Source organism: Salvelinus alpinus, chromosome 28 (assembly GCF_045679555.1).
Source record: "Salvelinus alpinus chromosome 28, SLU_Salpinus.1, whole genome shotgun sequence".
Taxonomy (NCBI): Eukaryota; Metazoa; Chordata; class Actinopteri; order Salmoniformes; family Salmonidae; genus Salvelinus; species Salvelinus alpinus.
The window spans coordinates 8,061,376-8,082,397 of NC_092113.1; the positions used below are offsets into that span (position 1 = coordinate 8,061,376).

The 21,022-nt window shown below is 43.3% G+C and overlaps 2 protein-coding genes across 3 annotated transcripts in view; one reads left to right on the top strand and one right to left on the bottom strand.

The window, feature by feature from the left end:
* The window catches only part of LOC139557110 (voltage-dependent L-type calcium channel subunit alpha-1D-like), a 92,664-nt gene extending 89,341 nt beyond the window's left edge, over positions 1–3,323 (bottom strand). The window contains exons 1-3 of the mRNA XM_071371482.1: positions 2,985–3,323; positions 1,428–1,788; positions 531–636 (exon numbers count right to left, since the gene is read on the bottom strand). Coding sequence (XP_071227583.1) covers positions 531–636; positions 1,428–1,788; positions 2,985–3,012 — 495 coding nt within the window. The 5' untranslated portion in view covers positions 3,013–3,323. The remainder of the gene's footprint in view (positions 1–530; positions 637–1,427; positions 1,789–2,984) is intronic.
* A 3,768-nt stretch (positions 3,324–7,091) lies between these two features.
* On the top strand, positions 7,092–20,271 carry dcp1a (decapping mRNA 1A). 2 transcript variants are annotated; one of them, XM_071371409.1, is made up of 10 exons: positions 7,092–7,406; positions 10,930–10,970; positions 11,285–11,412; positions 15,428–15,494; positions 15,680–15,821; positions 16,916–17,032; positions 17,197–17,772; positions 17,866–17,925; positions 18,029–18,265; positions 18,559–20,271. In XM_071371409.1, the coding sequence occupies exons 1-10, from the start codon at positions 7,284–7,286 to the stop codon at positions 18,637–18,639; spliced, it is 1,572 nt and encodes a 523-aa protein (XP_071227510.1). In that variant the 5' UTR covers positions 7,092–7,283; the 3' UTR covers positions 18,640–20,271. The 2 variants fall into 2 exon arrangements, with proteins under 2 accessions (XP_071227510.1, XP_071227511.1); XM_071371410.1 differs by lacking the exon at positions 17,866–17,925 and having other exon boundaries at positions 7,200–7,406.
* The last annotated feature ends 751 nt before the right edge of the window (positions 20,272–21,022 follow it).

Genomic DNA, 21,022 nt, shown 5'->3' on the forward strand with positions numbered 1-21,022 from the left:
CAAACTAACATGGTATAACAAATGATCAGGGCATTCTCCTCTCCAAGCCCTCGCTGCTGAATGTGGAACAGACTGGGCGTGACACACAGGGCAGACGACCTCCAGAACAGACTAGCGTAGCATACCGTTTGCGTCAACAAACGAAACATGATACATCACCAAATAATGACAGGAAACCCCTGAGGCCATGCAGGGAACAACCAATCCCAAGCCAGGCCCAGCAGACAGGTTAAAGACCAATATGCGTAGCCATAGTGATGTCAACATGTACAGTGTGTGTTCCCCAGTGTGTGTGTGTGTGTGTGTGTGTGTGTGTGTGTGTGTGTGTGTGTGTGTGTGTGTGTGTGTGTGTGTGTGTGTGTGTGTGTGTGTGTGTGTGTGTGTGTGTGTGTGTGTGTGTGTGTGTGTGTGTGTGTGTTCTTCAGACTACCTATGGTGAGCCACATCCACCAGCGGCAACACACAAAGCAGAGTAAATTGCAGTGTATAACTGAATAACTGGAATATAACTGTATAACTGGAATGCTCACCAGGTCGTGGTTGGTGGAGTTGGAGTCGTCCTCTGGGAAGGGGATGTAAACAGCTAAGGCCACACAGTTGGCAAAAATAGAGAGCAGTATAAAGATATCAAAGGGTCTGAGGCACACGGTTAAGGAACAATGTTCAAAGCACACAGTCAATACGTGAGCATAAAACAGAGAGAGCACATTGCAGTCATGTAAAGGTAAGGGGGGGATCCTGAAACTCTCTTGGCTCTTATGAGGTAAAAAGTACAATGCTCAAAGCAAGCATTTTCAAATGCAGCGACGTCATCAGTTCGATAGATGATGGGGAGCTTACTCCTTATCATGGGATTGTCTGTGCCATCTATAAAACCACACAGGATATGGTCTGTGATGTCTGCATTCAGCAATACACTCAAATGAATTTCTCTAGACCGGGGTTTCCCGAACTCCTCGGGGCCCCAAGGGGTGCACGGTTTGGTTTACTGCCCTAGAACTACACAGCTGATTCAAATAATCAACTAATTATCAAGCGTTGATCATTTGAATCAGATGTGTAGTGCTAGGGCAAAAAAAAAAGACGTTTACTCGAGGACCGAGTTTTGGGAAACGCTGCTCTAGACTGTCTCCAACCGAGGTCTGGCCTGGGAGTGTTTTCAGCTTAGAAGAGGAAAGACCCAGACAACGGCAAGGCTACATGATCACTATAGAGACTGCAGAATAAATGATTTTGTTGCCGATTATTTGTTTAGTGCTTGGGAAGGGATGCTAACTATCAGAGGATGACACTTGCCATCATGGCTATCATGGGCTACTTTCTCTTGTAAACGAATAGACGAAAAGCCACAGGTGTTTTCCATGGTCCCATGTTGGGACACAGAGAGTCCCTGTATGTCTCCATCGAGAGAGCCCCGAAAAGGATACTTCCACTCCACCAGGCTGATGCAGGCTCTGCGGATGGGGTTGTTGAGGGTGAGGCAGAACAGGGCCCTGGGCGGTCTGCTGTTGGTGGAGCCGCCCTGCTTCTTGCTCTTGGCGTACAGCTGCCTCTTCCTCTGTGACAGTGAGCCCACCGGGGCAGGTGTGGCCCCAGGGACAGAGGGGCGGGCGCTCATGCTCTGGGGAGCGTCGCCCTGGGCGTTACGAGCAGCATGGATCGCGGCCTGCCAGGAGATAGTGCCGGTCTGGGGGCAGGGTTCGGGCTGCGAGTGGGATGGGTTTTCTGACCCGAGGGCCGACGTGTCACCAGAGGGATGGGCTCTGTTGCTGCTAGCATACTGTGCCCCTGAGGAGAGAGAGAGAGAGAGAGAGAGAGAGAGAGAGAGAGAGAGAGAGAGAGAGAGAGAGAGAGAGAGAGAGAGAGAGAGAGAGAGAGAGAGAGAGAGAGAGAGAGAGAGAGAGAGAGAGAGAGAGAGAGGACCAGGGTATAGAGAGGGATTGATCAGAGAAAGGTGTAAGCCAGAGGGAGAGTGGGGATGGGGAGGGGAGGGGATTGAATGGTGAGACAACCAGGGGATAGAGAGTGGAAGGGAGAGAGAAAGGCATGAAATACAAACTGTATGTGAAACTCAGAAGGTTCCCTCACCAGTCTCTGTGACTATGCAGTGACACTTCAATATCGAAATAAACCTTTTAACGCTGCATGTATTTCATTCAGATCACAGGGAGATGCTACAACGTCCACAAAGGAAGCCAATTGGCTTTATTTAGTATGTACGCCTAGTTATTGGTGTATCTTTTCTTAATAAAATATGATTTTTGTTGCTCTCAGAAAACCACTAGATTTCATTTATATTGGCAAACAATGAATTTTGCGGTGAGCTGATTAGAATGGCAAGCTGTAATCAAAGCAATGACTTCCTTGGACAGGATAGTGATGTTGTTATTGTTTGATGAGATGGGGCTAAGCTGACCAGGGAGCATTCCCTTGACAACTAATGAAAACACAGAGGATACAAGGGAAGGCTGCTCATTGTAAGAGCCTAGTAGACCATATGGATGCAACAAAAAATTGAAAAGAATGTGGAAATAATGATTTATTTCTGGTGATGACCTAATTGAATACTGTGAAATGGATTACATAACTGAGTCAGACAAATACAAATTAATTATTGAAATCTAAATAATGTCACTGCTTCCTCTCACCTAGACTAGACTTCATATGATCATATTCCAAACTTCCATCAAATCAATCCACAAATAAACCTACCTTTTCTCAGGACTACGTTTCAGATGATTATTCAAATATATTACGGAGACATCAGTGATGTCCACTGCTTATAAAACTATAATAACAAATAAAGATGCTTGCAGCACAAAACAAATAGAAAGCTTTGGGCTCCGGGTCACACGAGAGACACGTACGACAAGACTGACATAAGACATATATATTTATATATACACACACACACACACAAGAGCGCACGGGCGTCCTCCCGAAAGCGCAGCGCTCCAGTGACAACTGATTTACATCGGATTTACCTTCGGGCTGTTCCTCTGCTTCTTGCATCCTCTTATCCACATTGAAACGCCGTTTTAATTCCAACACAGTAAAAAAAATATCAAAAAATGTAACAATAAACGATAAACCAAAGTATTCAACAACAACATTTAATAAATCCTACAGAACCCCAGAGAGTAGCCTACACCACAAACATCTTTGCATTGCAACATCCGGGTGTTGCGCATGATGGATCGTAGATGGATAAAATAAAGACGCCTACATTATATCCTGGATCAGTGGTCCATAGGCTACTAGTCTCTTCGAAGTTTTTGGTTAGACTACTGAAGCAACAGGAAAACAGCTGTGACCATCCTCTCAAAATGACGCGAAGATGTGATTTTGGACCCTGTGTCCAAGGTGCGCAACGTGTCACTATTTACTCTCTCATGGGCATCCCATGCTAATCCGTTTAGAGATAGCAATCTACTGTAGTAGTCTACCAGGTATGGTTGTTGTAAACAAAACAAAAAAAACAGCTTCTGAGTTGGGCCAATGTCAATCAATTAAAATGTATGTTTTTATTTTGATTTAACCTTTATTTAACTAGGCAAGTCAGTTAAGAACAAATTCTTATTTGCAATGACGGCCTACCCCGGACAAACCCTAACGACGCTGGGTCAATTGTGCCCTATGTGACTCCCAATCACGGCCGGTTGTGATACAGGCTGGAATCGAACCAGGGTCTGTAGTGCCTTAGACCGCTGCGCCACTCAGGAGCCCATATTATTATTAGGCTATATGGATGGCCATATCGCCTAATAACCATCAACAATTAACCGTAATAAATCAGACTAATAAGGTAAACTAATAAATCATGGGCCCAATATTACTATGACTATCGATGTAGTAACTATTATAAACATGTGTAGGCTTAAGGTTAATCAGTTGTTGCTCAATAACGTTCCAGGGCAATCACAGAGACAAATGTGCCTGTGGTATCGTAATTTACGTACCCGCGCTGGTGGACGCATAGCCAAACCAAATACACACCACACGCCCACACACACGCTGACACCACAATAAAATATGCATGCTTTTGGATTAATAAGGGTCACTGAGGTTTGGACAATAAATGTGTTTATGGGCTTGGTAGGCTATACATGTCTTATTAGAACGAATGACCTATTGCTCCTGTTTTGGCAACTTTTAAGTTCTAAATTATTCGTTTTTTATATCACATAATTGAATACCCTGCATGTATACTTGACAAATGAAGTACTGTATGCACACCTTGCAGATTTCACATTAACACGTTATTAATCATCATTCTGTCTCATTATATCACTTGGTTTTTAAAAGGCTCTATTTTTTGGTCTAAAAAGCCAAACAATTATTAGCCAATTATTAGTCAAACATAGGGCTACATCTGGTACATAGGCTATCATGTAATGCACTCTCATGGGGAGGACATTACGCATAGAAATTGTAGGCCTATAAAATAGGTCTACAGCAGTGGCGTGTATTCATGGGCCCAGGGGAAGCCAGGCTTCCCCAACAAAATGTAGCAAGCAAAAAACATACAATTATTTATCTTTCGTCTCTGTGTTTCCTAATTGTCCTTGAATTCGCAAGAGGCTGAATGTATCTCACCGGAGAAAGCATCCAAGTGAGCGAAACAGCGCCCCTCTGTCTCCGTATGTGTAGGCCGTCTATCTGATGCTATCTGGTCCAAAAGAGTATGACATTGTGGCAGCCCATATCATTGAAGTCCCTTATGGCGGCGCACAATTGGTCCAGCGTCGTCCGGGTTTGGCCGGGGTAGGCCATCATCGTAAATAAGAATTTGTTCTTACCTCACTTGCCTAGTTTAAAAAATAAAAAAAAATCAGCATTGAGCTAAACTGAGCGAGCTCAACTGTAAATGGTCCTGGCGCACCAAAAAAAAGTGTCAAGGGAAGCCAGTTTGGATTTGGCTTCACTCCTATCAAATTGCATCCAGAGCATACATCATTGACAGAAACAACTTGTTGCATCTCGTTGTGTTGTTGTCCTTCAGTGGCTAGCTAGCTAACTAAAATTGGCCTTTTCCTAAATTAGCCATGGATGGAGATAGGGATTTGGAGTTGTGGTTACACTTAATTTTCCATACTGGCCAATGATTATAACTGTGATTCTGATCCAACCATTAATTCATACATTGTGCGCCAGGCCTGGGAGGTTGGAAGTTCAATATGTAGCTAGATGTAGAAGGCCAATGTTAACTAGCTAATGTTGCCCATGAAAGGAAGTAATGCTATCAAGCAAGCGTTTTAGCCAGGTAGCCTAGGACAACAAAAAATAAAAGAGTGTACTATATGACAGCATGATAGACCGTTTTGTCAACATGAAAGAGAGGAGGATGGTATTGGCATATCTCTACAAGTAGAGTGAGTCAACATGTTTTTTCTACTTGCACAAACAACGCCACATCATATTTAGCTTATGTTGATTGGACTAAATTGTTTTTGGTATATTTTAGTTGGCACTGTATTAGACTAAACAGAGGTGATTTGATGATGTTGAAATGTTGAAGTTGAAATGGAGCTGGAATAGTGGAGGCAGCTCCTGTTTTCTTTGCGACCTGCGGTAAACTCTCTGTGGTTCTAAATCAATAGTTCTTTAGGGGTGGGAAAATATCGGAAAAATTAATTTGCTTGGCCACTCTGTAGGTCATGTAACTGTTTGTTACATGAAATATGCTTTGTGGACTTCACCTTACAGAGGTTGCTCTCCGCTTTTGTGATGAAACAAAGGAATTTATTCTGCCACTGTGTCTTACTGTCTCGGCCTTAGGCCTATTTTTTATCATGGTCGCAAGGCATATGAACTAACAGGATTTATAGAGCAAACAAGACAATTATCACAACACATAGGTTGTAATATGGCTTTTTTTTCCTGGCTTCCCCAGTGATTTTACCCACGCACCGCTACTGGTCTACGGTATAAAACGTATATCCTATAAAATAATGTAGCTCGTGTGTTATTATACCTACACATTAAACATATATTGTCCGTCAGTTGTTTTTTCAAATTTTGCCATTGATTAGGCTATTAGCATGAGGTCGTTAGGCAACATAAATCGTGTAACACTATCCCCATGATTTACCCCGGTGTGTTCGAACCCTGACCGTGACCCCAATATCATCTCCCTCTTTTTTGGGGCCACATGACACAGTAACGAATCGAAAGGAAATGAACCCTCTGTGTGTTGGACGGTTACTGGTTATTGGATTAGCCTAGGTCTACCTGTCTGCAGCTGGACTACTGTTTCACAGCGATAATCCCTTAATTATAATCCTTTGTTCCTCAGTGAAGCAAAGGATGTTGTTGGCCTAACTAGCCTAAGGCTACTTCAGAAAATAACTAATGACTTTCAATATCCATTTTTATCTTTCGGCCTATAGCATAGGCCTACGGGTTTAAAACTGAGTTGGAGGCCAGCTACTCACTTAAAACGAATAACGGTAGGTTTATTTACAGAACAGGTATTTCTTTTGAGGTGCTTATTTCAAAAACATATGTCTTCCCCCCTATGCTAAAAGATGCTTTAAATTTGAGGGTCACCTGTAGCTCCAAATTGTCTATTATAAAGGTGTTGCCACACAGATTATCGGTGTCATCGAAATATATTGCATCAGTGCCACCTTGTGGTAAATCGTGCAGTCTACATAGCATTTGGCCCTAAGGAAAAAATATAATATTTTGCCCAGTCCGAAATAAATTCTTAGACCCTAACACTTTTCCTGAGACTAAAAGAAATTGATGAATTGGTGGGTGTGGTCATTATTTTCTACTGACAGCTGGCTATGTTGATTTAAAAAAATATTGTTTGGGTTTTTAGAGATCTGGGTTATGATAATCCAGGGCTATGGGTTTGACGTTTTGTCATCTAGGTCTTCCTTTCCTGTGGCGGACCTCATGAGAGCCATATATAGTCTACTTGGATAGACAGGCCCATACAACATAGCCACCTCTCAAATTCATGAGAGCCTACACGTGCGAGCAATCATTTTAGGCACTTGCGAAATGCAATTAAACACTGACTGGACTGATCTACAAATCACCTTGCGTCATTAATAAATGATCAATAGCATTTGTAGATCAGTCAATCACTCACAATTTACACATGATACACTACGGTTTTTACTTTTGATGCTCTCGAACACGACCAATCACTCCAACTCATTGCGGAACTAAAAGTGGGGCAGAACTATAAGGCATTGTGACCATGTCTTCCGAGGACAGTGGAAATTGAGTGTTCATAGAAATTATTCCGTGTGGTAAGCATTGTATTCAAGATGGAGACCGCCAGTAAAATGAGCCTTGCAGCTCTACAACAACAAGATCCGTATATCAACAAACTTCTCGATGTTACCGGACAGGTAGCACTGTACACATTTAATTCCAAAGCAAATGAATGGGTAAGCTCGCCAAATGAGTCGCATGTTTCTTTCTGTTAAGTAAAAGGTAGCTAGCTAGCGTTACATAGCTAGATAAATAACTAGCAGCTACGTACAGTAGCTAGCAAGCGAGCTATCGACCTAGTCCAATATGTACTCTTAATTAAGGAGCCTACCGTTACTCTAAGTTTCAAGGACCGTAAGTTTTTTTTCAGAAGTTGACTGGCTCTGGCAGCCAAAACAGCAAAATACTCTATCTAAACGTGGATCGATTCTCAATTGCGATACGGTTCTAGAAACATAAAAGCCATTTAATGTTACTTTCATATCACATCAAAATAATTTCACAAATGTTTAATATACACTTACTGTACACTGTTTTTTCCCCGGTTTTATCACAGTTGCAGCTGACAGTATTTTTCAGTGACCACCTTTCTGGCGGCCTTTTTTTCCACCTTTATTTAACCAGGTAGGCCAGTTGAGATCAAGTTCTCATTTTCAACTGCGACCTGGCCAAGATAAAGCAAAGCAGTGCGACAAAAACAATAACACAGAGCTACACATAAACAAACGTACAGTCAGTAACACAATAGAAAAATCGGTGTGTGCAAATGTAGAAGAGTGGGGAGGTAAGGCAATAAATAGGCCATAGAGGCGAAATAATTAAAATGTTACATTGACACTGGAGTGATAATGCGCAGATGATGATGTGTAAGTAGAGATACTGGGGTGCAAGAGGATACATAATTACACACAGGTATTCGGAGCATGATAGCTAATTAGCACTGTCTTCTGTCTGTAAACACGCGCTGTGATATGGCCCCTATGCATTTGTGTATCAATTTAACTTTTTGTTTTTTGACAATTTATTTCTCGCTGATATGAAAGATAAGGTCCTTATGCTTCCAAAACCATACCGCAAGCGATGCGTGTTAATCTTCAGACTGACTATCAGGGCTCTTAACAAAACTCCCCCATACAGAACAAGATGCCTTAGTCCAATGACTCTTATGTGTAATGGAACTGAGCGTTATGCTCAAGGGCTAACTATCTACTCTACTTAATTTATTACAGAGACCTTAAAAATAGGCTTATCATTAGCAATCTAGCTAACTAAATACAGTACCAGTCAAAAGTTTGGGGACCCATCTACTCATTCCAGGGTTTTTCTTTATTTTTACTATTTTCTACATTGTATAATAATAGTGAAGACGTCAAATATGAAATAACACATGGAATAATGTATTAACCCAAAAAGTGTTAAACAAATCCAAATCCAAAATGTAAATGCATTCCAGGTGACTACATCATGAAGTTGGTTGAGAGAATGCCAAGAGTGTGCAAAGCTGTAATCAAGGCAAAGGGTGGTTGCTTTGAAGAATCTCAAATATAAAATATATTTTGATTTGTTTAACACTTTTTTGGTTACTACATGATTCCATATGTGTTATTTCATAGTTTTGATGTCTTCACTATTATTCTACAATCTAGAAAATAGTAAAAAGATAAAGAAACCCTTGAATGCATTGGTGTGTACAAACTTTTGACTGATATTGTAGATAACCACACACCTTTAGCTATATCAAGCCAACAAGCGTGTTCCTGCTGGGTTGTGTAGAAAATAGATTTTAAGAGTCTTTGGTTGTTGGCAGAGCCATCTATTAATGATGGGGCAACATTTAGATTTCCGCATAAATAGACATACCCAAACTGAATAATTGTTCATGAGATTGCCATAAACATTAACAGGTAATGTTGCAACAAAAAAAAATGATGTCTGGAATTCAGCTTTTTGGAAGAATAAAAATATATTATTATTTTTATTGCTGAGGTGTACTCACTTTTGAGGGCACAATCTCAAGTACATAGTACAAATATGAAAAATCTTATCCATGATTTCTTTCCCTGTTCAAAAGTGTGGCTAGAGGGCTTGAAATGACTGAAATGCTCTCTAGATATAGTAACAATCAAATTGTAAATAACTTACTATACGATCTCTCATAACTTTCAAATAAATATCACGCTTAATGACAGTACAATATCTTCACTATTTCTTATAACTGTCGACAGAATTTTCTCCTACACGTCCACTGAGCGGCGGAGATAAACCATTCAAATGTGCGCAGACTTGTCACAACTTCAACTTTAAGCACAAAGTGATTTTGTCCTGACTGTGACCAAGAGGAAGTGCTGTTCTTTAAATTCTATGAAAATATTTTGTATTTGTTCATGTTGAGAGCTCTAAATCTGACTGAGAATATCACAGTGAGATGAAACCACAATGGCTGGACTTGCTATACTGTCACTGTCAATTTGATAATCGATTCTTTGTGTGGTTAGGCCAGAAAATGACAAGTCACTCCCTATGCAAATGTGGGGTCTGAAAGCTGACACTTCAAGTCAGCTCTGCTTGGGGAGTGGCAACTGAGAGCAGACACATGGGGCTTTTTGGTATTCACAGAGCGCCTTGTACACAAATGTCAGTCGGAGCCAGTTCAGAACTGCTCAAAGTTCCCCATATGGTTAAGAGAGTTTGGCCAGGTTTTAGAACGGCTGCCATGTTAGCAGCTGTTCTAAGTTAGCTAACTTAAAACCAGTTAGCTAGCTAGTTTGTAGATAAATATGATCTAGTTTGCAAACATTAGCTAAGTACCAACGCTGTAAACTAGCTGCTAGCTAGCAATCAGGGCCCCGTTCCAGCAGGACACAGCGGTGTGCAATGTTTGATTTAATGGTAACGGTGCTGTTCTGAATGATCACTTCACGCAGCTGCAGTTTTTTATGTGGTTTCACACACAACATTTCACAGCCATATTGACCAGGCCACACCTACCTAACGGGGTCAAACCATACCGTATGCTGCGTTCACGTCATGTCAGAAATTCCGAGATTTTCGACTTGCTTACTCGTTGTAGGAAGATGATACCTGAGTTTCCCAATTGGGATGTATCAGAATCAACCAATGGGAAGCTCGATGCAAATAATTTGCATTCATTTTTAACTCAGTTTCCGAAAAGACGTGAACACAGCATTAATCTCAGTTAACCCAGAACTAAAGTCTTGCGTAATTGGTCAGATGCTCGATAAAGGTCTGGGTCCATAAGAGAAGATTGAGAACGAGGATCGGAACCAGAACTAATACCTCCACCCTCTCTCTTTGCATGTCAATAGGCCAAATGTTCTACCCACTTCCGAAATTCGAAAGATGCTAAAACCTGGGAAATCGTGATTTGTCCAAAGCACAGGAACTAATGCTGCTTGTCGTCTCATGCGTCCCGTTGTATCATGACATATCTACGCTACCGTTTAAGTAGTGTGTCCACGAGAGATTAGCCAAAGCTTAAAGACGGTTGAAGAACCGTTTGGGGGAAACTTGTCATCCAGTACAACCGTAACGCAACGTAATAAAAGGTTTAATGAATTGAAAGCAACCCAGACCAAATATCAGACTTTTTGCATGTTTTGGTTATTCTTCTTGTACTTGATGATTGATTCATGTTCATCAAGTTAAACTTGTCATTTTTCTGCGCAATTTCCATTTCAGGAAAAGACTGAAATCGAGGGCACCTTATTTGTTTACGCAAGGTAATTTATTTGTATCAATAATGTGGTGACCTTTTTTTTAAAGGGGCCACTGTTGCAAATATGTTAAACTAACCCCTTTTTATATGTGGTTGTTGTCTCACCGCCTGTCCTCTCTCCTTGATATAGTTGCCTTTATATTGTCCATATGTCTATGCCTCCGTCATTGATCTCTTCCTCTCTCCCCTAACCCCCACCCCTCCCTCTTACTCTCTTTATCTTAATCATTCTCTTTGCTTTTCCCTTTTCTTTTTTTGAGTCATGAAAACATGTAGCCTAATAGTCTGTCTCCATTGCTCTCAATAACCTGTCCACAGGTCTGCTTCCCCTCATCATGGCTTCACAATCATGAATCGGCTGAGCACAGAGAATCTAGTGGAGCCCATCAACAAAGACCTTGAGTTTCAGCTCCAAGACCCCTTCCTGCTGTACAGAAACGCTAACTGTGAGTAGGATATTCCATAATAGTCCACTTGTCAGTCTGGGACCCCCCCCTCCCCCATTGTCTGCTTTGCAATGATCTACAGAAATAGCTAATGTTACTGTCCATACCATGTAGCCTGCACATCTAGAATATTTAATTATATAGCCTTTAGTCCACATCAGGGGTGTCAAACTCAAGCAGCGCACGGGCCATATTGAAAGAAAAACACCGGATTTGCGGACCAGACACAGCCTATTAGGTTTGTTTTCACAAAGAAAAACGTGCATACACCTGGGCCGAAATGGCTATAGTTTTATTAGAAAACATACTTAGGATGCTATATATAGCGTTTGAACAAATTAAAACAAAAGAACAAATCACTGATGCTACGCTTTCAGATGTGCATAATATGCTGCGACCCTAATCCAAAAAGCCGTTCATAACTCCAAATGACAAAAACTTAGCTAGGTTAAGTTTACATTTTAAAACGTGTTTTGCACTGCATGGATCACCAGTGCGGTTGAATGCAGCATCACTGCATGGTGCCATCAAAGTGTGTTGTAGTTTGGGGCAGCAGGTAGCCTAGTGGTTAGAGCATTTGGCCAGTAACCGAAAAGGTTGCTGGAACGAAACCCCGAGCTGGCAAGGTAAAAATCTGTCGTTCTGCCCCTGAAAAAGACAGTTAACCCACTGTTCCCCGGTAGGCCGTCATTGTAGATAAGAATTTGTTTTTAACTGACTTGCCTAGTTAAATAAAGGTTCAGTAAATACAATTAAAAATAAGAATAATAGTTGAGTAGCCAGCCTAGACTACTGCTCAAATATTGCTGTAATGTTTCTCCTTTGCATGGTGTTTTGTTGCAGGTTAAATGTTTTGGTTATTCTTTGTCAAGCTTTAAAAACTAAAGCCAGACTGCAACATTTAGTAGCCTAGCTAGGACTGTGGCATGTGTCTGTACACTTTTCCTCTGCTGAGTGCTGTAAAGGGTACACCCGAAAGCAACACAATTGACATTGAATTCACCGATGCCAGTGCATCAGGCTGTAATGTCATAAGTAGATGACTCAACTGTTGACTAATTTACACTTGCTTCTGTGACCTATTGTCTTTTAGTAGTAATTTATACCCGTGTGTGAATCCTTTATCTTATACATTTTTGACAACCAAGATTACATTTTCTGTAGTCTACAGCAATGACCCGTTGGAACCGAAACTTGGCACACTTGGCCTACAACCCGTTTAAACTTTCGGGTCCGGTAGATGTTTTTGCATGTCCCTCCCCACATTCAGAAATGTCATTTTTGTCCCCCCCAGTTTTATCATTGGAATGTGATACAAAACGAGGCAACGGTGTGCTTTAGGACCATGCGGACGCCTCCGAGCGGTTGGGTAGGCTGTTTGGAGTGTTAATCCAACTGTGAGGGTGGGAAAGGGTTGTGTGTGGCAATGCGATGCCGTTTGGCATGCTACACGTCGGCAGTGCTTGCTATGACTTGGAGTGCAGCGCATCGCGGTCGTTATGGAAGCGGGCCAAAAGGAATTGACAACCCAAACCATTGCGCGGGCCGGATAGAAATGTTTCACGGGCCGGATTCGGCCCACGGGCCTTGTTTGACACGTGGTCCACACGAAAGATTCTGAGAGAGTGTGGGGATGAGAAGGGTCATGTTAACATGTTGTTTAGGTAAACCTAACTATAGGGCGATTCCACACCAGCGTGAACAGATTGTTCTGGGAACTTCTCACATGGGAACTTCATTGGGAGGAGGGATGTTTAGTGTTCTTTTTACGTTTGTATCATAAACCATTTTTTTTAGCATGATGAAATTGGCAATTTTAGGCCCTTTTATAGACCTATACATGCCTCCTGTAAGACCCTATGATCTGTGAACCGTACATGATACAGAGAACATATTGGTGTCATTATACTCCTTATAGTGTGTTCTAAAAAATATGGAGTATGTGTAGATTCTGAAGTACACCATTTTCATATTAATTTATTCAATGTAAAAAAATATTTATATCTACTTTTTTAAATTTATTTTTTATATATGTTTGTGACAATATACTCTTCAAACACGTCACATTTCCAGAGTGGGCTCTCTGGTACATTTGAATGATATCACTCATTTTATACATAGAAATTGACATTATAGGTCATTAACCAATCACAGCCCTCCTTTAGGATTGCACAGTTCGAGTTCCCTTTGAATCTATTTTCTCATTCACTGTGTTGGTGGTGCTCATAAAATGCATCATGCCTTCAGAATTAGCAGAGAGCCCACTCTGGGAAATTTGATGTGCTTGTAGAGTAAAATGTTCCTAACAAAATCAAGCAGTTTCATTTTGAGATGAATAAATGAATGTGAAACGTTGTATATCAGAATCAAGACGTGCTCCATATTTTAGAGAACACTATAAGAATTCTAATGACACCAAGATGTTGTCTGTATCATGTACGGTTCACAGATCATAGGGTCTTTCAGGAGGTCTAAAAATGGCCCAAAATGGCCACTTTCATCATGATTTTCAACAACAAAAAAAGGATACAAATGTATAAAGCATTTCAAACATTCTTTCTCCAAATGTGAGAAATGCCAGAAAAATCGGAGATACCAAATATATGTTCCTGTCCCGCTGGCACGGAATCACCCTATATATCTATTAAAAGAGCTGCTGGTGTACATCTTTTGTATTACTAGGCTAAATTTAGCATTGAATGTGCTGTTTATGTAATTCGCCCCCAGATAAATAATGAAGACCATCAATGTTTTATAAACACATTTTTTGGGGGGGGATGAAGTTGCAGAGCACTGCTTGCACACAGTCATTAAAGATCTGTCAAACTGTGTTGCATTCAAGGAGAACTTGAACCCTTCCAGACTCTTTGATGACGAAGGTATGACGTCTTCCACTGCTATCCCATCATAAAATCAACTTTTTCATCTTCCTGTTTAGTCCTATGGAAAATGAAATGACCCTGTCTGTGCAGCAGACACACACGTACAGACATACAGGGAAATATGTCTAATTTACACGTGCCCCCTCTGACATAATGCCACCTCTTTAATATTCTTCAATGCTGACCCCTGTATAGGTATACATGCACACAAATGAATCAGATGGACGTTGACCACATGCTAAACACACTAGCCTTCCAGTTAGACTTGCCTCTAAAAGCACTCAGCAGACCACCTCGCAGGGTCCTCTGGAAGATGACCTTCCCCTTGTGCCGGAGGTCACGCTGAGGCTGATCGGGCGCGTCGAGCAGGAGCATCTCCTCTGACGGGTCTCCTCCACCCATGGCCTTGCGCTAACACGGGTCCACCCAACCCAGGAGCTCAGTCTGAGGGGGGAAAACGTGTCCCTCTGGCCCCAGGGCCTCTATGTTTCGGAGCTGCCTGGAAACCACCTCATGGATGGGATGGATACAGTACGTCTGATCTCAGTGGTAGTTCTGTAGGCGTCTGATCCAGTCATCCAGAGGGGCAGCAGTTTTATCTGACTGGAACCCTGTGACTCCTCCCCAGTAGTCTAGTGCCTGCAGGCCACTGGGGAGGGGATGCAAGAATATCATGAACAAGTGTGTTTGGGAGGGAGGGGGTTCTTGGCTGTCCTTGTGACTTGTGAAGGGATCGTGACTTGCCATTTTGTTCCGCCTGATTTCGACTGTTTGTGTCCTGCCGTTGCTCTTGTTGCACACATCTGTTAGTGGAGGGGTTGTGTCAGTGCTTCATGTTAGAAAATGTGGCCTGTTTAGACACACCTGTTTACACGTCCCAGGGTTCCCCAGGTAGCTGTAAAAACACTACCGTTGCTAGGTTACCAGCCTCGGAGGGGAAACCTGACAAGAATCTCTGCTCTCACACACACGTATGCAACGTGACACTCCTGTCACACGCTGTTGCCTCAAAGTTGCTGAAACATCCATTTCATACAACCTCCCTCCGCCTAAGGGATACGTCCTAGCGCCAGTGAAACTTCCGCCTGCCATTTTTTTTATATTTCCCTCTTTTCGCTGTGTTCTTCCTACAGTGGGTATATACAGCATCTGGTTCTACGATAAGAAGGACTGCCAGCGCATCGCTCAGCTCATGGTGAAGTGAGTATGGCCCGGTGAAACACGCCACCCCCCTAACCCACTGATATGAAGACTACCGTCACCCACACCGCTGCGGGGGAAGTTATTTAGCACATTACAGATATGAGATTGGATTGTGTGTTTTTGTGTTTTTTTCCCCACTGATTTGCGAGGGTGTTTGTATCTTTATTGTGTCCGTCCCCCAGGATCGTGAAGCAGGAATCCATGCAGGCCCACCGGGGCACCCCAGAGAGGGCCAACATCCCTGGGACGACCAATGGCTGCGCAGAACCACGCCCCATCGACATCCTGGAGCTCCTCAGCAAGGCCAAGGATGAATACCACAGGGTGAGAGACAGGCGCTGTCTTTATCGCCAAGTCATCGCCCAGGACTCTATTGTGGGGTAATGCGTCACAAAAGTAATCGGATTACGTTTAGGAGTAACAAAGTAAAGTAACGGGTTACTTTTTCAAATTGGGTAGTATTTTTAAAGTTAATTTGTCAAGCAACGCGTGACCAGAACTGGCGGCTTGGGAAAGGTTTTGAATGATAAGATATGAAATCTGTACAGATGTTTGTCTTACAGTATATATGGCTAACTAAGCAGCCCATATGATAGCGCAGTACTTGTAGACTAGTACAGGAAAGCAGCGCCACCGATGAAAGGAGAAACCAGCGATCAACCCTGAGTTAGTAAGTAGCCTATCTTTGGTAGAGCGCGCACGGTTCGCCTTGCTCCCTCCCACAGTCAAACAGGAAGATTGAGATTTTTTCCCATGAAAGTAACACAAAGTAATATAACTTATCCCTTTCCACCCAAAGTAATATTGTAAAGTAACGCGTTACTTTTGTTAAACGTGACAAGTTAATATCACTTTTTCAAGTTACTAATCCCAACACTTCCACAAACACACGCGAACACAGTCCAGAAAATAGTATTGTTTGACGGACTTTACCCCTACACATACATCACGAATTAGAGTGCGATTTAAAATCCTGATTATTGTGTGCAGCCAGCTGTGGATGGGGTAGCAATGTCCCCCCCTTCTGTTTCTCTCTCTCTCTCGCTCGTAGTCAGTTAAGAACTCACTCACTGCCTGTCTGTTTACTTACTCTTTATTGGTATCACTCTCTTTCCGTAGATCTTAGTCCTGCTGCCTCAAGTGTTTTTCATTGTTTTAAATGCTGCGATTGCTCACAGCCCTCCCAATTTACATTAGTCCAGCGGTTCCCAAACGCTGTCCTCTGGACCCCGAGAGGTGCACGTTTTGGTTTGATGATCAGTTGATTATTTGAATCTGCTGTGAAGTACTAGGGCAAAAACCAAAACGTACACCCCTTTGGGGGGGGGGGGGTCTAATTCTGCATTAGACTGAAAACACTAGTTGGAATGTCAAAATGATGCATGTGTCTGTGTGATTTTGTTTGGTGCGTTAACTAGATTCAGACGGGTGAAACGGAGATGTCCGTTACTGCTGAGCAGGGGGTGAACACAGAGACGCTGAAAACAGCCAGCGGTCCTACAGAGCGCGCTCCCAGCGCCCCACCGCCAGAAAAGGTACAGTACCACATTCTGCCTGAAATGACTGCACTATGTCTGACAACACGCTACCTGTAACAAGTGTTCTCTCTTATGACTGAAATGACTTTTACTTGTCAGTCATAATTGGATGGTTCCTGTATACGTTTGTTTCATATTGACTGTTATTACTGTATTTGCAGAACTCTCACTCTGGCCAGAGGCAGATCACCGTGGAGGAGCTGTTTGGCAGTCCTCTACCCAAGGAGACCGGCCTGCTGCCAGCCATGCCTACCCAGAGTTCCACAGACCCTGCTGCCCCGAGCCCCGCCAACTTCCTCCAGGCCCAGCACTACACCCCATCCATACCCTTCCAGCCCTTACTGGCACCCCGCCTCACAGCAGCCCCAGTGGGCAACAACCGGCACCTGGCCTCTGGTCTGATCCCCCTGATGGAGGCCAGAGGTGGCCCCAGCCCAGGCTACACCCTCCACCCCAGCCCTGTGTTTCCCGGTGGACCTCCAGGGGAACTCCAACACTCTATGTCCCCGCTGTTGGTGGCTCCACCTGGGGCTGAGGCTCGCGGTCCCCCCCCTGGCCCTCCGTTGACTTACCTGGGGCAGGATCTCCTGGGCTCGCTGAAACCCAGCCCCTCTGATCTCCACAAGCCCGTCCTCGCACCCAACTTCCTGCCCAGCCCATTGGCCACGCCCCAGAGCTTCAGAGAGCAAATCCCCAATCCTGCTGCCATCTGCAGCATTCCCACCGGCCCTGTGCAGGTAGGTAACTGCCTTTGCCCGTTATCTTTTTTAGTGATGCGGACTTTGTGTAATCTGTCATTTCTGAAGGGCTCCCTTTCTTGTCTTCCTCAGACACAGAGTAAAGAAATGGATGTGTTCGCTCAGTCTCAGAAACTGTCGAAAACCATGCCAGTTAGTATGATTTTGCTATCATGATGTAGATGGCTTTGATTGTACAGGTAGTTCTTTACAATAGTTGAAATGAAATCTTACCTCTTTCTCTCGCCCGTCCAAGGCTGTTCCTATGAAGGCAGGGCTTGTGATACCGAGGGCGGGTGCTTCACTGACGGGGGCGGAGCGCTCGGTGCTGCTCTCCCCGAGCGCCTTTCAGCATTCTGTTGCCAAGACAACGGAACTGCAGAGGCAAGCTGCTCCTCCCTCCCCTCCAGCCGCAGCCACCGGGGCCGTGGAGCCCCCCCAATCCCCCTGCAACAGGACCCAGCTGCAGGACACACTCATCCACCTCATCAAGGTACAGAGAGAGCTGAAGCCTTTTCCCCTGACCCTTTCGTCAGGTTCAGGGGTTTTCTACTGTAGATTTCATCTCGCTGTTGTTGACATTTTATGAAATGCTCATGAACGGCTTATGAATGTGTTATGCATGGGTTATGAATTATGTTATGAATTCCTTCTGTGTGTGTACCTAAATCAAATACTTGAGAGAGTGAACTGAAGCAGTTGAAGTCTGGGAACGTGTTTGCTACTGTTATATTAAATGACTGGAAGATAAGTCCTCTCTCTCTCCTGTGTTTGTGCCCTGTGCAGAATGACCCAGCGTTTCTCAGTGCCATCCACGAGACCTACCTCCAGATTCTCTCCAAGGACCTCAGCAACGTCAAGCTATAGCTTCAGTCCAGACATGGGACTGGGCCTGGACATGTCAGGACAGAGGCACAGCCACCAGCCAACCTAAGCTACAGGTACTGAACCACTGGGTAGGACCTGGGACCTCTTCTGCTGCCACCGGCTATGTATAGAAACACAGGCAATGGCTCTGTTCCTCTGTGGAGCGGCTATGGGACTGCAGGAGGAGGACTCGAACCCAGGAGTCTCACTCGTATGGCTCTGCTACCCTATGTAGAGAAGGTTAAAGGGAGATGTTACGCTTGACAGTAATGTCAAATCATGTACGCACTCTAGAAGGAAATATTGTTCCTCTCTTCTGTGGATGAGAGCTAGACCAAACCCCTAGGGAGGGTAAACCCTCATCTCTGTTTGGGTCAGGGGTTAGGACTTGCTGTGCAAGCCAAGCTTTATTCAACTCCACTTCCTTGTTCTGCCCTCGGTATAGCTGTGATTCTCCTCACACACACGTTTTGTTCTCCCCCTCTCTCCTTTTTTAAAATCTCTGTTCTTTCTTTTCCCCTCTTTTTTTTTTTCTGTCCTTTGCTCTCACCCCATTCACCACCAGCCTCTGTCACTACGCCTGTTAACGGGACGTGTGCAATAGAATGCAATGCCTTCTGGGAGAATGCTGTTTACCGATTCTTAAGTGTTTGTTTTTTCCCCCCAAGTGTTTAAACAGAGAATTGTTGTATTAATTTAGGCCCTATTCTGTGGGTTTTGCAGTAAAGTCTACTGCAGCACTGAATCTGAGCTTAACTGCATTCAACAGGATCGTCTTGTTTAACACAGATATGTTGTCACTCTGCAACCAACAGCTCAAAGGGACTAGCGTGACATAACCGGTTGTGTCAGTGTGTATGTATTTGATTTTGTAGGTCAGGCAGTTTTGAGTGTGTTTGATAATGTCACCCCTGTACACATATCTGACCTTGCGCCATACTGCCAATCTATGTTCACCTTATTTGATCACACGCAGCATGTATTTCTGTTTGGCTGCAATCGATCACACATTTGATTCCGATTGACGGAATGAATGAATGGTGGCGCTACGCTATAGACATGGGAAGCAATTGAGAACATCCTCAAAACAAATAACTGATCAACACATTACGTTGTCTAAGGAATATTTGTTTTTGACCTTGTCTCTGGTTTTCTTTCTGCCAGTAAGTATATGTAAGTTTCTCTGGGAGGTAAGAAGAGAACCTCTTACTTGATGCACTTTGTTTTCACGTCAAAAAAACATGTCAGTAAAAAGCATTTCATGAGCAGTTTGTGACTCCTTTGGTCCCTCAATACGTTTTATTTTTTATATTTTTTATATATAAAATAGTACTTAATACATGTTGATTGGTGTGTTTTCAGACAGGATATCAAAGTGTACTTCCCTGTGTACGTATTATTTAGTCACAGGCTCAATAGTGGTGGAGAAAAGAGGTGAGGCCCAGAGATTATAGAAAACATTCTTTTTTAAACAAGTATGATTTTTAAGATTGGTCAGTGCCAGTGTAATGATGAGTTAACTTGTTATTTGGTGTCTTAAGAACAGCATCCGTTTTTACATTTGTTTTAATCTGTCACTGTGTACTTCTGTTTATGACCATTTTGTGATATTAAAGTGAAGTTTTCTCTCAAGCTATTTACATTTCTTGCTCAAAGAAATTACTTTTCTTGGTCGGTAAAACATAAATATTTCCCTGTTTTGACCATTGCGGTCATTACATCCAGCAATGTCAAACAGGGAGGCAAAAGCTGACACCAGTGGTGCATCTCAGTAGTCCAATGTAGTTGGATGGATGATTGCGATGCAGCTCAAGTAATGGCATAGATGATTCATATCTGGATAAAGCCACTAGAGGGCAACAGGGTTCAGTGTTTGACCAAATATTACATTTCCAATGCAATGACCAGTCGCCAAATGCCAGTGTTCTTTACTGCACTATGCCCCATTCATCCATAGCCTTTGCTTTATACTGTATAGTAGTGGCTATCTTTAAAAATATATATATATTACCCCCTTTTTGATCTTGTCTCATCACTGCAACTCCCCAACGGGCTCGGGAGGTGAAGATCAAGTAATGCGTACTCTGAAACATAACCCTCCAAACCACGCTTCTTAACACCCGCCCGCTTAACCCAGAAGCCAGCCGCACCAAGGTGTCGGAGGAAACACCGCTCAACTGACTTCCAAAGTCAGCCTGCAGGTGCCCGGCCCCCCACAAGGAGTCGCTAGAGCTCAATGAGCCAAGTAAAGCCCCACATGGCCCCCTAAAGGGAGAGCATACTACACAAGGAAATTCTCAAAGCTGCTAATGAGAACCTTGACGACCTTGTACCTAGCCGGGGGGGATTCCGGTGGGGTGCCCCCACCCAGGCAGTGGCAGTG